Source organism: Photinus pyralis, unplaced genomic scaffold (assembly GCF_008802855.1).
Source record: "Photinus pyralis isolate 1611_PpyrPB1 unplaced genomic scaffold, Ppyr1.3 Ppyr1.4_LG1, whole genome shotgun sequence".
Classification (NCBI taxonomy): domain Eukaryota; kingdom Metazoa; phylum Arthropoda; class Insecta; order Coleoptera; family Lampyridae; genus Photinus; species Photinus pyralis.
The window spans coordinates 42,613,957-42,626,687 of record NW_022170249.1 but is presented as its reverse complement, the minus strand read 5'-3'; the positions used below and the strand labels follow the sequence as shown (position 1 = coordinate 42,626,687).

The following is a 12,731-nucleotide window of genomic DNA, read 5'->3' as shown; positions in this document are numbered from 1 at the left end:
TAAAATCATTATCATTACTTCACTATCAAAAATCATTAGGAAATAACCAATAGAACAAAGGTTTATTGGGCGTTGCTAGCCAACGAAACCATCCTGAGCTTAGTGAACTAATGATAATGATTGTAAAAAAAGCCAATTACAGTTTCATTTCTGCAAGGACGTATTAATTATGATTTAGTTGACGATCACTGTCATTTTTGTTTGAGATTCGCTGTAACACCTAAATCATTAGTAGTGAATCTTTATCGGTGGATTCCTTCACGCATTTTTGCTTTGCTGTTCGGTTTCCGGCATCATTCTAGTTACGGCCCGTTTGGATCTACACCTTCATCCATGTTGGTTTAATTGTAAATTCTTCATTGTTTCTGGCGATTAACCATTTTGTTGTGCAAGTCTCGACATAGTTTGGAAGCGATCGATTTTGAACGCGTTATTATTTTGTTTGAGTACGTGGATCTCCTTCGGAGGCCTAAGTCCTTGTTGATGTTCCTCAAGCATTAATTAATTAAGTAATTAATTACCGAATCACGTAGCCTGGGCTTATCTTTCGAAGAGAGCTCTTTTCTTGCGACGGCGTTTATTTTTTTAAAGGAAAGGTTATTTTTATATTGTTACTTGTAACCCCATTATCGATTTAGTTTTTTTGTTACTGTTTTGGAAATCGCTGTGACTTTTTAAATTCATGTAGCCTATGGCGACCGAGTTCCATCTCGCCACCAACTGACAGAACTCAACTCCTGATTGGTCAACGCGATTCACCACTAGCGATTGATCCCGACCATATAAATACGGATCGACGTAGCCCGTTCTATAATTAATTAATTAATTCATTAATCACAGATATGCGAAAAAAGCTATTCGGATTTGTCGAACTATAGAAGATAATGAAAAGTATTTAAAGCTTCCTGTATTACTTGGTTGCTCTAGAAGTTGCTCTTTACGCGATCCAAGTGGTGTGTATACGGTTTTAGTTTACACTGAGGGTCACATACCCACGACTACAGTGCCTCCTATCCGTGATCAAGGTTACTATATTACTCCGTGATTACCAATTTTTTATTGAAAGCGTAGGGCTAATAGCAGTCCATGCATTGTAGGTCTAAGGTTGGTTCCCTTTTAGCCGATTCAAAAATGGATAGAAGCAAGAATGCGGTTTTCTTATTAGGTATACGAATTTTAGTGTGCATTAGGTCATTAACGGGTTTATGAATACAAGAATGTAACACTAATTAATAACAATGAACAATCTAAATAAACATTAACAAAACTTCCAATTTGAACATTTTGGTAAACGTAAACAGCGAAACAATGAACGAACGGGGAAAGGTCGAGGATCCTGTAAACTGACTCGACAGAAACTCGTATGAAACTGCAACAGTAGTCCACTCCACCAGCTCCCAACGGATTTCATCTCTGTGAAGACGCTTTGGAGTCGGTGGCAAAGGTGGTATTGACTGTGATAGTGGAGACCGTCTAAGAAAGCTTCTTAGCGCGTTCCTTTGATGTTTCTTCTCCCTCGTTGGGGTCGTAGGTGGAGGTCGCTGTGATACGTCCACGATATATGAGAGGTGCAGTTATTAGCAGCGGCAACTCTTGGAATATTGCCACGCTGTAGGAGCGGTGGTAGTCCTACGCTATTAACAGCGGTAGGAATTTAGGTCTACGGTATTAGCAGCGGTAACCCTAGAGGAGATCTTCGCTATTAACAGCGAAAGAAGAGTCAAATTTTACGTCGATACACGCTCTTTCATACCTTGTTTCTACGATGGGGGATGTCCACGTGACTGGTACGTAGTGACCCGCAGTACATGGACCGCTCTTAGCCCTATGCTTTCCATAGAAAGTGGGTTGGTGACTGTTAGGGGCGAGGTTAGGGGGCTCTGTATTTGTGGGTATGTTAATTTCAGGGTAAACTCTAGATGAAAATTTGAAGAAAATTAAAAACCTCTATCTTCTTATCTTCCAACTTTTATCGATGTCTACCCCACACGCGAAAATAAGCCATTGCAGGTTTTTGCACAACATGTGGGGGCGAACGTGTTAAGACATCTTACCTCTTTGTGTATCTCTGTGTCTATTGGAGATATTGGAAAATTAACTTACTACTCTTTACACATTTCCACAATTTGGACGAAATTATCTACGTACAAAACGCAGTAGAATAACTACAGTTTCGCTATCGATTCAACTAATCGGCATCAACTTCCTTAAGTCTCTGCAATCAATTCTAGTTTATTTACATGCCATTTAAGTTAACCCATTGTTTCCATTATTATTACCATGCTTTCAGTCACTTCGATGTTCTCTTATGTGTCGTACCGGAAGTAAATTTTCCTTGGCAGTAAGTAACACTCTACTCAATCTCCGATCTATACGAAGATACAACCTTCGTCCGCTTCTCTACCTTGACTGAGCGTCCCGTGATTACTTTCCGGTTTTTATACATCTTAAATTGCATCTAACAAGGCCCGCACCTTTCAAACGACGAGAGCTTTCGGATGCTGTAAAATTTATGTATAAAGACCTACAGTAAATGTCAGAAATCTGCGATCTTAGAAGAAAGGAAATTCAAGGAAACTCGTTATGATAAAATTTAATTTAGATTGTGTCATTTTTATTGCAACAAAAACTTTCCAAACATTTTAACGGCGATCGGTCTAGTAATGCATAAAGGACCTACAAACTGGCAGGTATACATTCCTTTTTATGCGTATAGATGTGTACACAACGCATTTTCAGTCTTGACGAGTGACGACATCCCCTGAAGGAAATTATAGGTGGAATGTTTTTTCACATAAGAGTCCAGACCTTTGTGAGAGTAGGTAAATCAAAACAGAATGGAAATATCATTTTAATTATTTTTTAATAAATAACGCATGCAGTTGCAAATCAAAGGCGAGGGAAGATAAATCGAATATCAACTTCAAGAAACGACAAAGAAAATATGTACTAATTTCAATCACCTTCAGGAGTGGTTGCTTAAATTTCCGTGGGGAGTTTGTTACGCATTTGATCAATGCTGTATCACTTAAGTTAATATTCTTTTTTTAATCGCGCTTAAAATAGTAGGGTCATTAAGTAATTGAAGTTCGGGTGTATCGTATACAATTTGCAAACTTTATGTGTAATAAATTATAATTAAGTTGAAGTAGGTACGGTCAAGGTTATACAAGTAAACACTTCAATGGTAAAATTGCAATAATTCCCCATTATAATAGTCGTAATTTTTTCATTGAGTGACGCAAACACCGCCGTTTGTATTTAATTTAGCACATGTGCCAAAATGGCAAGTTTTATATCATACCAACCTTTTCAGAAGTACAATGTTCAAAGCAATTGCTTTTACTTCTTTGTGTGTGCTGGTTTATGGGATTTCAAAGCGGAATACTAACATTTTCGTAGAAGGTAAGAGACTATTATTACCCCTTCGTGCATTCCTTTACCGACTAAGATCAAATCAATAATTCCCTGCCACTTTAACTTTGAGATATAAATGCAAGAAAACTCAAACGCCACACCGGCTTGATCTAGGTAACTTTTTGTTAAGAATAAAAATTACAAACCTCAACTGGAACTATTTGTTCCCATAAATTAGGAATGCCTGAATAAGCAATGGATTTCGAAAACTAAGATTTTACTGAATACTCCAACAAGTTACCTCCTTAGTTTATAGACATTTAAAATAAACTCCTGCAAATATTCTTAGCTCGTATTACTTTATCCTATAGGAATGGACACATCACTTCCTCGTGCAAAGTGATCATAGATTAAAAAACACTGAACTTAATTAGAACACAGTGGTAACTGATTTCAAAGTTTCTTTAGACGTTTCTTAGTTTTAGGTGATGCTGGTGGATTATCACCTTAACGAACCGATATCTGTATATTGCTTGAACTATTTCCACTCATTTACGGAATAGTTGTATGCGCGCCCAAACAAATTCGCCCAGGAAAATTTATCCCACAAGTCAGAATACCCCATCTGGAATGCGGCATCTGACATTTAAAGGTTCGTTACAAAAAATAGAAGAACTTAATAACATTCTGGATGTTCATTGTTTCGCCATTTTTTTCTGTGGGTAACAGGCAGTTTTACGACACTTGATATCTTCACCTATTGGTTTGGTTGATATCTTGGTTATTTTATTTGTAAGAAGTTGGATTCTCTTTTATCTTAACAATGAACAATTTTATCGTGTAAATTTTGCACTAATGATGATGGATATTGCTGTGTGCGCAGCCGAAATGTCATGCAGAACTTCAGAGTTAACTGAAAAAAATAAATGAGACTCATCTTACCATCCGTCACTGAAAATGACTTCAAAAGGACACAACAAAATTTGACTGCATTTTCACAGACATTTTTTAAGTCACACATTCGGCTTGCCCAAATTACAAGAGACTCAAATTTATTGAGTTTATAAACACACGTGACAAAATTTAACAACAATTACTAAAATTAGATCAATCCTACCTTTTCCCAATACTGGCTCAATTAAATCTAACCGAAAAAATTTAAATGTTTCCTAAACAGCACTTACGACAAAAAAACTTTGTCACTTTTCAAACACTTGTATGATCTTCAGGTCTATGCAGACTTCTTTTTCATTGAATTCAGACGCTATCTTGTTAATGATAAATAATAAAGTCGACCTTTAATAAATTGCATTGCGAAATTTTGTGAACCTTGCATTCAAAACGGTGATAGAAACTCAACGTCCACGGGCACAACCAGCCTCATCTAGCGCAACCCACTTCCCGTTTCTTTTCGTCGTACTTTACGTAATAAAACACTTGTCTTATCACGTAAGTTCCAGTGCTTCCAATTAACAAATAAATTTTAATATAAGAAATTCTATACAGACAGGGAAACACCTGCATCCTGCATCTTTAGCATTTTATAATAGCATCAATTTAAATAAAAGCAATAATTTCGCATGTTTTTCTAATAAATCCTAAATTCACGTTAAATCACAGGCGAATTATCCGTAGCGTAACCAGTATTTCTGATTTTCCCGAAATCGTCATGAAACCTTGCCTTTCCGTCCTCCTGTCACCTTGCCAGACGTCTGTCAAAACTGACACATTAATATTAATAAAAAGTTTTACATGATTAGAAATTTTATATTAAAAAAGACGATTTCGAGAACAATATACTACAAAACTCGTCGGTAAAAAGTACTCGGCCCTCAAGGTATTTTGACGAGGCGAAGCCGTTTACAAATCTAGTACTTCGTGCTACGATTTTCGTCAGGAAATTACAGGATTTTTGACAGTTGTAGAAAAAAGAGATTTTGTCGATGTTGTCAAAAGAATCAAAAGTCAAACCAGTAACAACGTGTTTATATTCATTGCTAATAGTATATTAAGTATGGAGAACGGTAAGGGATTTTTACCGTTCGAAGACAATTGTTTGGAGGAGGAGCGAAGCGACGACTCCAATTATTGTCTGAGAACGGTAACCCTTAACGTTCGACGTGCTTATAACATTTTTTGCGCGATCGAAATTAAAATTATCCAACCAATATAACTATGCACTAAGAAATTAACGAGCAGAATAAATCGAAATGATCGAAGTGATATGGCGTACATCACTAGGCAACCAGTTTAAATGTCAAAATTGAAATTAATAATTTCATAAAAATGTGCATGTGTCTGATGTAGTTTACTAGCTTTGCACTTCCTTTATGACTATGAGCGTCTTGCTATAGGAAACAACAGCACAAATTGTACGTTTAATGTACCTAACAATAATTAAAGATTAAATGTAATGTAAGACTGTTGATTTTTAAAAAGGCGTCGGTAAGTATTTTTGCTGTTCTGTTTTTAGATCGGTAAGTAATTTTGGCGTCGTCGTAATCATAGCAACTGGTAAATTCTACGTACTGTCATGGAAACACCCATGGTAAATAGTCAGAAATGACCGATCGCGCAAAAAATAACGATGGAGATCACTTACGCTGCTGTAATTATAAAATAGACACGTAACATGCAAACAAACTCAAAAGTAATATTTAATTGCAAACTTCTGAATGAATATTCCCAACAAACAAAATTTACAATAAATCCTAAACAAAAATTAATTTACAAATCTGAATACCCACTCACGCCTGTTTCTGCCATCAGGAAAGGCAAATAACGATTAGTCAACTGCAATTTAATATTCTATTTAATGGAAATTCTATAAGCAGAAATATCCAACACCCGCATTTGTATCGAATTACGATTATTGACGATTGTTTTTCTTCTTCTGAACCAGCAAGCCTCTTCCCCCACACTTCGATTAGAATAGGGCATGATAACATTTTTGAAACAAAACGTTTTTTGACTCACGACTCGCATATTTAGATATTGATTGACTGGATTGTTATTTGAACAATATCATTCAACAATTTCAATGACGTACTTTTACTGTTATTTTTATATATGCCACCTTATGTACTTTATACCAGGGCCGGACTGGCCCAGGCCGCTAGGCCGCCCGAGCCCTCGTGGAACCGTAAAGCGGAGTGTCCGTCGCGGGGCCCCTTTAATGTAATGTTCAACACTGTTCAGCAAGTTGTTTGAAATACAATTAAAAAATCTGCAAATCCCTTGTCATTTGGGGGGGGGGGGAGGGGGGAGGTCTATGAGTTTGGGGGCCTTTTGGAGCGCCCGGGTCCTTACCCACCCAGTCCGGCCCTGCTTTATACCATATTATTTTATTTGATTATTAAATTTAAACTTGAGTTGGCACGATCAACCGACTAACCCAAACTTAATAATTATTAGATTACCTTGAATTTACGCATCATCTTTTTATATGACGTTGGCCCGTAATAAGATCACCAATTCTTTTCGTAAAAATCATAATTTTGCATGATCAAAAGAAACCAATTTTAGGTCCAATAGCACAGAAAATTAAACCATGTTAACACGGGATTAGATTTGATGCATTGGTCAAGGTATCTGATGGGATGAGTAGTGGGGGGATAGTGTCAAAGGTATGAACCAATCACCTATCACCAGAATCAATTATAAACAAGAATCAAATAGGTTTGTGCACCAGGTGTTTTAAATTTAACAGACCTCAATACAATTCAGCAACTATTTTTCATAATTAATTATTTACACGATCAAACCAGAAAGAAAAAATATATACTTTAGCTTTTTTATCTTGCCTTTCAGTACCGAACTCTAAAACAAATGAAACGATCACAGCTTCAATGAATTTCTTTGAAACCTTAAAAAAACGGAAATCCCATATCTTGAACAAGAAATACCATTCGTTTCTCCAACTACGTTTGAAACATTTTGGAATTTTAGATCTCTACGATATAGTATGTACCATATTCTCTTCTAAAATCTACTAACACTTTTACATACATTTGCCAGAAAAATGTCAAAATCAAATGTTTTACATTTATTTCTCAACAAAACATCCACGGGTAACTAGATCTTGTTAAATCAACATGGCGATGCATTTAAATTATTTTCTTTTTTGTTATGGAAATTCTGATAACAAATTCGAAATCCGCCAAATAAGTGCTCATAAAAGGTGCTAAAGGTAAAGTAAAAACGAAATTTGCCATTTTTAGTTTTTCGGTGATGTCTCAGTTATTTTAAAAAAATTTTCAAACATTTCTTTGCTTTTTCATTAGTGCATGGTTTATGATTTTTCAATTGTATTTTAATAGGTAAGCCATGTAATCCGGTTGAATCGAAATTTTGCAATGTCTATGTCGAGTTGCTAGCAAACAGTAATTTCAAAAATGTTAAGGGAAAAAGGGTTTTGGTACATGGAATTCTCAAGACGGTACATTAATCGTATAATTTGATGTTATTTTTTATCTTGTTTCGATGTCATTTGTCAACCTCTACATTGAAACCTATTCACTTTTTGATTTTTTCCATCGTTTTAATTTTTTTCCGAATAATTCACCATAAGCAAAAACCTCACTTTTATGAATCGTGGCGACCTTGTTTTTGAAGTTAAGGAATAAATTTGACCAATACTGTTAATCTGAGTAAAGGGAAACACTTTGATATTGAGAAAGTTGGATTTACTGATATTAGGCTGTTCGCTATGAAATAGAAAAATTTCCAAATTTCACACTGCCATAACTACGAGTATTTTTTTTCAACTCAACTACCATTATTTCATTCGATAGTCATTTATGTTCTTTTCAACTTTTATAATGGGTGACCTACGTCTTAACGTCGTAGTTTTTAGGTTATTTCATATTTTTCACAAATGTACCTATCCATTAATTGATTACATGTTTATGCCCCGGAGTAGACCGCGATAATGAAAAAAAGTCGTTATGCCGCTTGTGAGCAAGAAAGGCCAAGAGTGCACTTTGACATTTGTTTTTTCCTAACCACATATTAGGTGGTAATGAAATAACTAATTTGTGACACTTGTTTCATTTCGGGTATTCTTTTGTTTTTTTTTGTTATCACGGCCTACTACATTCAATTAATTAATAGGTACTTTTCTGAAAAATATTGAAGAACTACGAAGTACAGACATACTTTATTTCTATATGTATAGAAATGTAGAGATTAATAGAAAAACGGGCGAAAAATTCAAACAAATACCATCTGAACTATTGACTATTGAATATAATTTTAATTAAAGCGAGTGATGACGGTTTCTTTTCACTTTCACTTTTCACTGCTTGATTTTAAACTTCGAATCGCTTACTAAGTTTTCCTAACCTTAAAGCAATCTATTTATACCCTGATTTATACTGTATGTCTTCAACATCGAGAAAAATGACCTGACAATCACATCGATAACACAATACAAAAATGTCAAAGTATATCAATAAAAAAAAGGTGGCACTTACGACAAGGATTATTTTGTAGTGGTATCTTGTTGAGAAAACTTTAATAAATCAATCTCTTCAAGTCAAGTACCACCTTTTTGCTGCGTTCGCTGTTCCTATCGAACTCCGCTACACCAAGCTAATATCTTACATGAAAACAATGTTTGTTGAAATAAATTGGTGTTGATGTATAATGTAACTGTAGCATAAATAACGGCATATCATCTATAAGTTTTACCCGAAACACAAATAGAATCCAAATAAGGCTTGCATATTTTAGCTACCCGACTTTCGGCTAAGATCTGTAATATATGTATAGAAATGTAGAGATCGAGTATGGAGATGTAACCGCAATTCTGTAGTTAAAAGCAACTTTAATTTTCAAAATGGAAATTTGTACACTGTAGGCGAAGTTCGCGAGTCGACTGATTTAGATTATTTTCTTTGTAAATAAATTCGTTTACTTAAAAAGAACTCTTAATTAATACGCCCGCGGTGTAAAATAATACAAACGAATTAAAATGTCGTTTCTTGATTTCGAAAACGGAATGCTTTATAAATTCCATAGATAAAGGAACACTTCTGAATACCGGCTCGTTTTTAGACGTACGTAGATATTTACCAGCGATCGATACATGAAGTTATTCTTTTTGAAAGAAAGTTGTAAGATACTGGAGACTGTCACCCGGGTTTTCAACGTCGGCGTCCCAATTTCCTCTTCTGTGTAGTCCATTGTAGTAACACCTTTGGGATAGCTAATATGTTCTGGGAGGCAGAGACGATCGCACGTTGAGTAATGTTGTTCAGGAGAAATTTGACTCTATTGGCGCTCAGGTGTCTATCCCAGTTCACGCCAAGTAGAAGAGTTTTTAACGAGTATTGTACAGCCAGATGTTCTGAATGCGAACGCTTACACCTGCTTAACTCGAACCTGGTTTCGTCCAAAACCATACTGGATGCTCGAATGAATTCTTCTAGAATCCCTTCATTTTCCTCACATACATTCTGCATAAAGTTTTTGCAAGGTCGTGATAATGTTTGGATTGTACGCCAATTCACCAGTGATGCAATCTGATCTTCACTAGAATAGAAAAATTAAACGTGGCCAACCACTCTTTGTTGTATCACAATGATAAGGGCGGAATCTATGAGTGAGTGCGCTTTATTGTATAATGTGTCCAACATCTACTTTTACTCCCTTGCACATATCTGTTTTTAATGCACCACCCTGTGTATGTGTATAGTGTATAGGCTACCAACGACTTACGTTAATGAACCAATTTAAGTTGGTTTGTGCGTAACATTTCAGATTTCAGGTCTTATTTACCAGGAAACTTTGCCGTTGCATGATCGTACAGTATGAGAGGGTTGGTTGATTAACGAGAGGTATGGGGTGATAAATAGCGATTAAAAGTTCTCAAACGCCACATTTTTAACTTGAGTTAATTAGACCGCTACTTGAAAATTCCATATTTGAATTTCATTCCGGAAACATCGCTTGTAATTTTTGTCGTGTTATGCGCAATCCGAATTAATTGACACGATTACAATTTCAGATTATGCCCTCATGAAAGAATATTTCTGTAACGAGTAATTCAAATTTGGCCGTGCCATATTAATTATTTTTCCATTTCTCGCTTTTAGTGTAATGAATAAGTGCAATTGAAACTGTATATTACATTAAAAACTTCGAGTAAAAAGTAATTAGTGCCTTTAAGTGAGATGCTCAATTATCTTGAGTGTTATGGAAGCGAAAAAATATGTTGCACAATAACTTTTCATTTCTAGTTTAATTACGAACCCATATAAATGTCGTAATAGTGTTACCTAAGCTGTACTTCACAGCAAAGTGCCAAGTAATTAGTTTGCAACACTAAAACAATTTTGGCAACTAAAGCTTTGTATAACCTTTTGGCATTGTGTGTTTAACTAAATTTCATTGTACTAGACATATTTATTCTATTGTGCTAATGTATAGGTACCTACTAATTTGAAATATATTAATTATAATAATTGCATAAGAACGTGTACTGTCATTTAGTAAACGAGCTTACTAGTTCATTTGCTGTGCTTTGGAGAAACGCCCTCGTAAATTGCAGGTGAGCGAAATTATTTTCGAAACATAATATACCTCCTTTATGATACACATTATTATTATTTATGTTTTCAAATTATAACGGTCGTTTTGAGTAAATTGTAAATGTAGGCGTTTACAAACCTTACCACACACAGGATAGATACCAAATTAGCTACTGTGTTTATCCGCCCCCGCACTCCATTTATACAAATAATGCATTTTTAGTACACCAGAAAATTGCGTTTGTTTTCTTGCCTTAGATTACCTGACTTTTTTACGGTATTTCTTTCGTTTTGTGTAACCAGAAATCGTCGAAATGTGCGAAGAAGAGAAACCAGTGAACAGTATGTAATCGTAAACGATTTGCTTATGCACATTTCAATTAGGCCAGTTATTTTAAATTCAGATTGGTAAATTTTACTTCCAAAAATTCTCTTCATCATTTCAATATACAGTGTGTCCCAGATCGCGTGGGATTGCATGGGTAACTTTGTTATTATTAAAGATAGAGAATTGGTTAAATGGGCAATGTTTTGCAGTTTTGGATGCTTATTTAAAATTTCCTTATGGAAATTCAAAATGTCGCATAGGTTCGACGTAAATTCAAAAAAACTAAAATTGGTCATTTCCTTGAATGTCTTATATCATCGAAAGTATAAGAGATATAAAAAAAAGTTTTATATAAAAGTGACTGTCTTTGATACGCTTAATTTAGAATTGATGTCAAAAAAAAATTCAAGATGGCTACTTTTGAGGAACATTTACCAACTTCCTAAAGTTAAATAGGCGCTATATGAGATTTTTAAATTACTTGATAGATTTTTTAATTCTCTTTTCAACGAGCCATCAGAACATAAGATTGAAAATAAGATACCAGTTATATCAACGGTTTTTGTATTTTAATCAAGTAGGCTGTGATGAATTAAAAAAAAAACAAAACAAAATCTATGCCAACAAAACAATGAAAATAATTACATCAGATGTTTAAAAAATCAGGGGCGCACTCATGAGAGGGGGGTTTGGGCATTACAACTCCCTCCAAAATTTTATATAAGTAGGCCTAGAAAAATTTTGATTTTTATAACATCACTTATTGACTATCTTATTATCCATACTTACATACCTACAAATGGTGGTATAACTACAAACTATCCCCTCGAAAAAATGTCATGCCATTATCCAGTTAAACACATTTCAAGACACTTTGCTTTATTTTACTATTTGATGCATTGTCCCAGGTCACATTTTGTAGGTCGGTAGGTGGTTTATCCGCAAGAATATCGAAACTAACAGTTTTACCAGTCCGAGTATATGGACAGATGAATCTTTTTCTAACTGCGGAGTGTTCAACTCGACATAATGAACACTATACTCGTCACAGGAAAACCTACATGATGTAGTTTCACGCCGAAATCAAGTCATATTTTTTTAAATTAATGTATTTTATGGCATAATGGGAAGTCATGTAATTGGACCGGTAATCTTTGTTGGATCTTTAACTGCTCACCATGATTTACAAATTCTCCAATAAACTTCCTTAAAGGATTTTTCTCGACAACGTATGTTTCGAAGAAAGGGTTGGTTTAAGCTACCTACCAACAAGCTGGCTGCTCAGGTCACAATTCACGAATTATGTACAGTACATTAAATTATAAAAGTAAGTACTTAATTAAAAAATAAAAGTAAAGTGGAAGTAGCTACCACTACTGCAATAACAATAATAATCATCAATGGCAACACGTTGCCTAAACTAAACTGTCTTGAAGTGTGTTTCACTAATAATGGCCAGTATTTTAAACATCTGGTGTAATTATTTTCATTGTTTTGTTGCCTCGAATAGATTT

At 35.0% G+C, this 12,731-nt stretch overlaps 1 protein-coding gene and 1 long non-coding RNA gene across 4 annotated transcripts in view; one reads left to right on the top strand and one right to left on the bottom strand.

The window, feature by feature from the left end:
• Positions 1–1,143: 1,143 nt before the first annotated feature.
• LOC116167515 lies at positions 1,144–2,398 on the bottom strand. The gene is made up of 3 exons (XR_004144559.1): positions 2,280–2,398; positions 1,754–2,215; positions 1,144–1,699 (listed from the first exon to the last, which is right to left on the bottom strand). It is a non-coding gene; the product is annotated as an uncharacterized LOC116167515 (long non-coding RNA).
• An 883-nt stretch (positions 2,399–3,281) lies between these two features.
• LOC116167473 (retinoid-inducible serine carboxypeptidase-like) overlaps positions 3,282–12,731 on the top strand; it is a 30,179-nt gene continuing 20,729 nt past the window's right edge. Inside the window, exon 1 of one of the 3 annotated variants that reach the window (XM_031482845.1) lies at positions 3,282–3,405. In XM_031482845.1, coding sequence (XP_031338705.1) covers positions 3,324–3,405 — 82 coding nt within the window. In that variant the 5' untranslated portion in view covers positions 3,282–3,323. Of the gene's footprint in view, positions 3,406–10,738; positions 10,910–11,188; positions 11,232–12,731 lie in introns of those variants that run through there. The other 2 variants (XM_031482863.1, XM_031482855.1) reach the window with 2 other exon arrangements.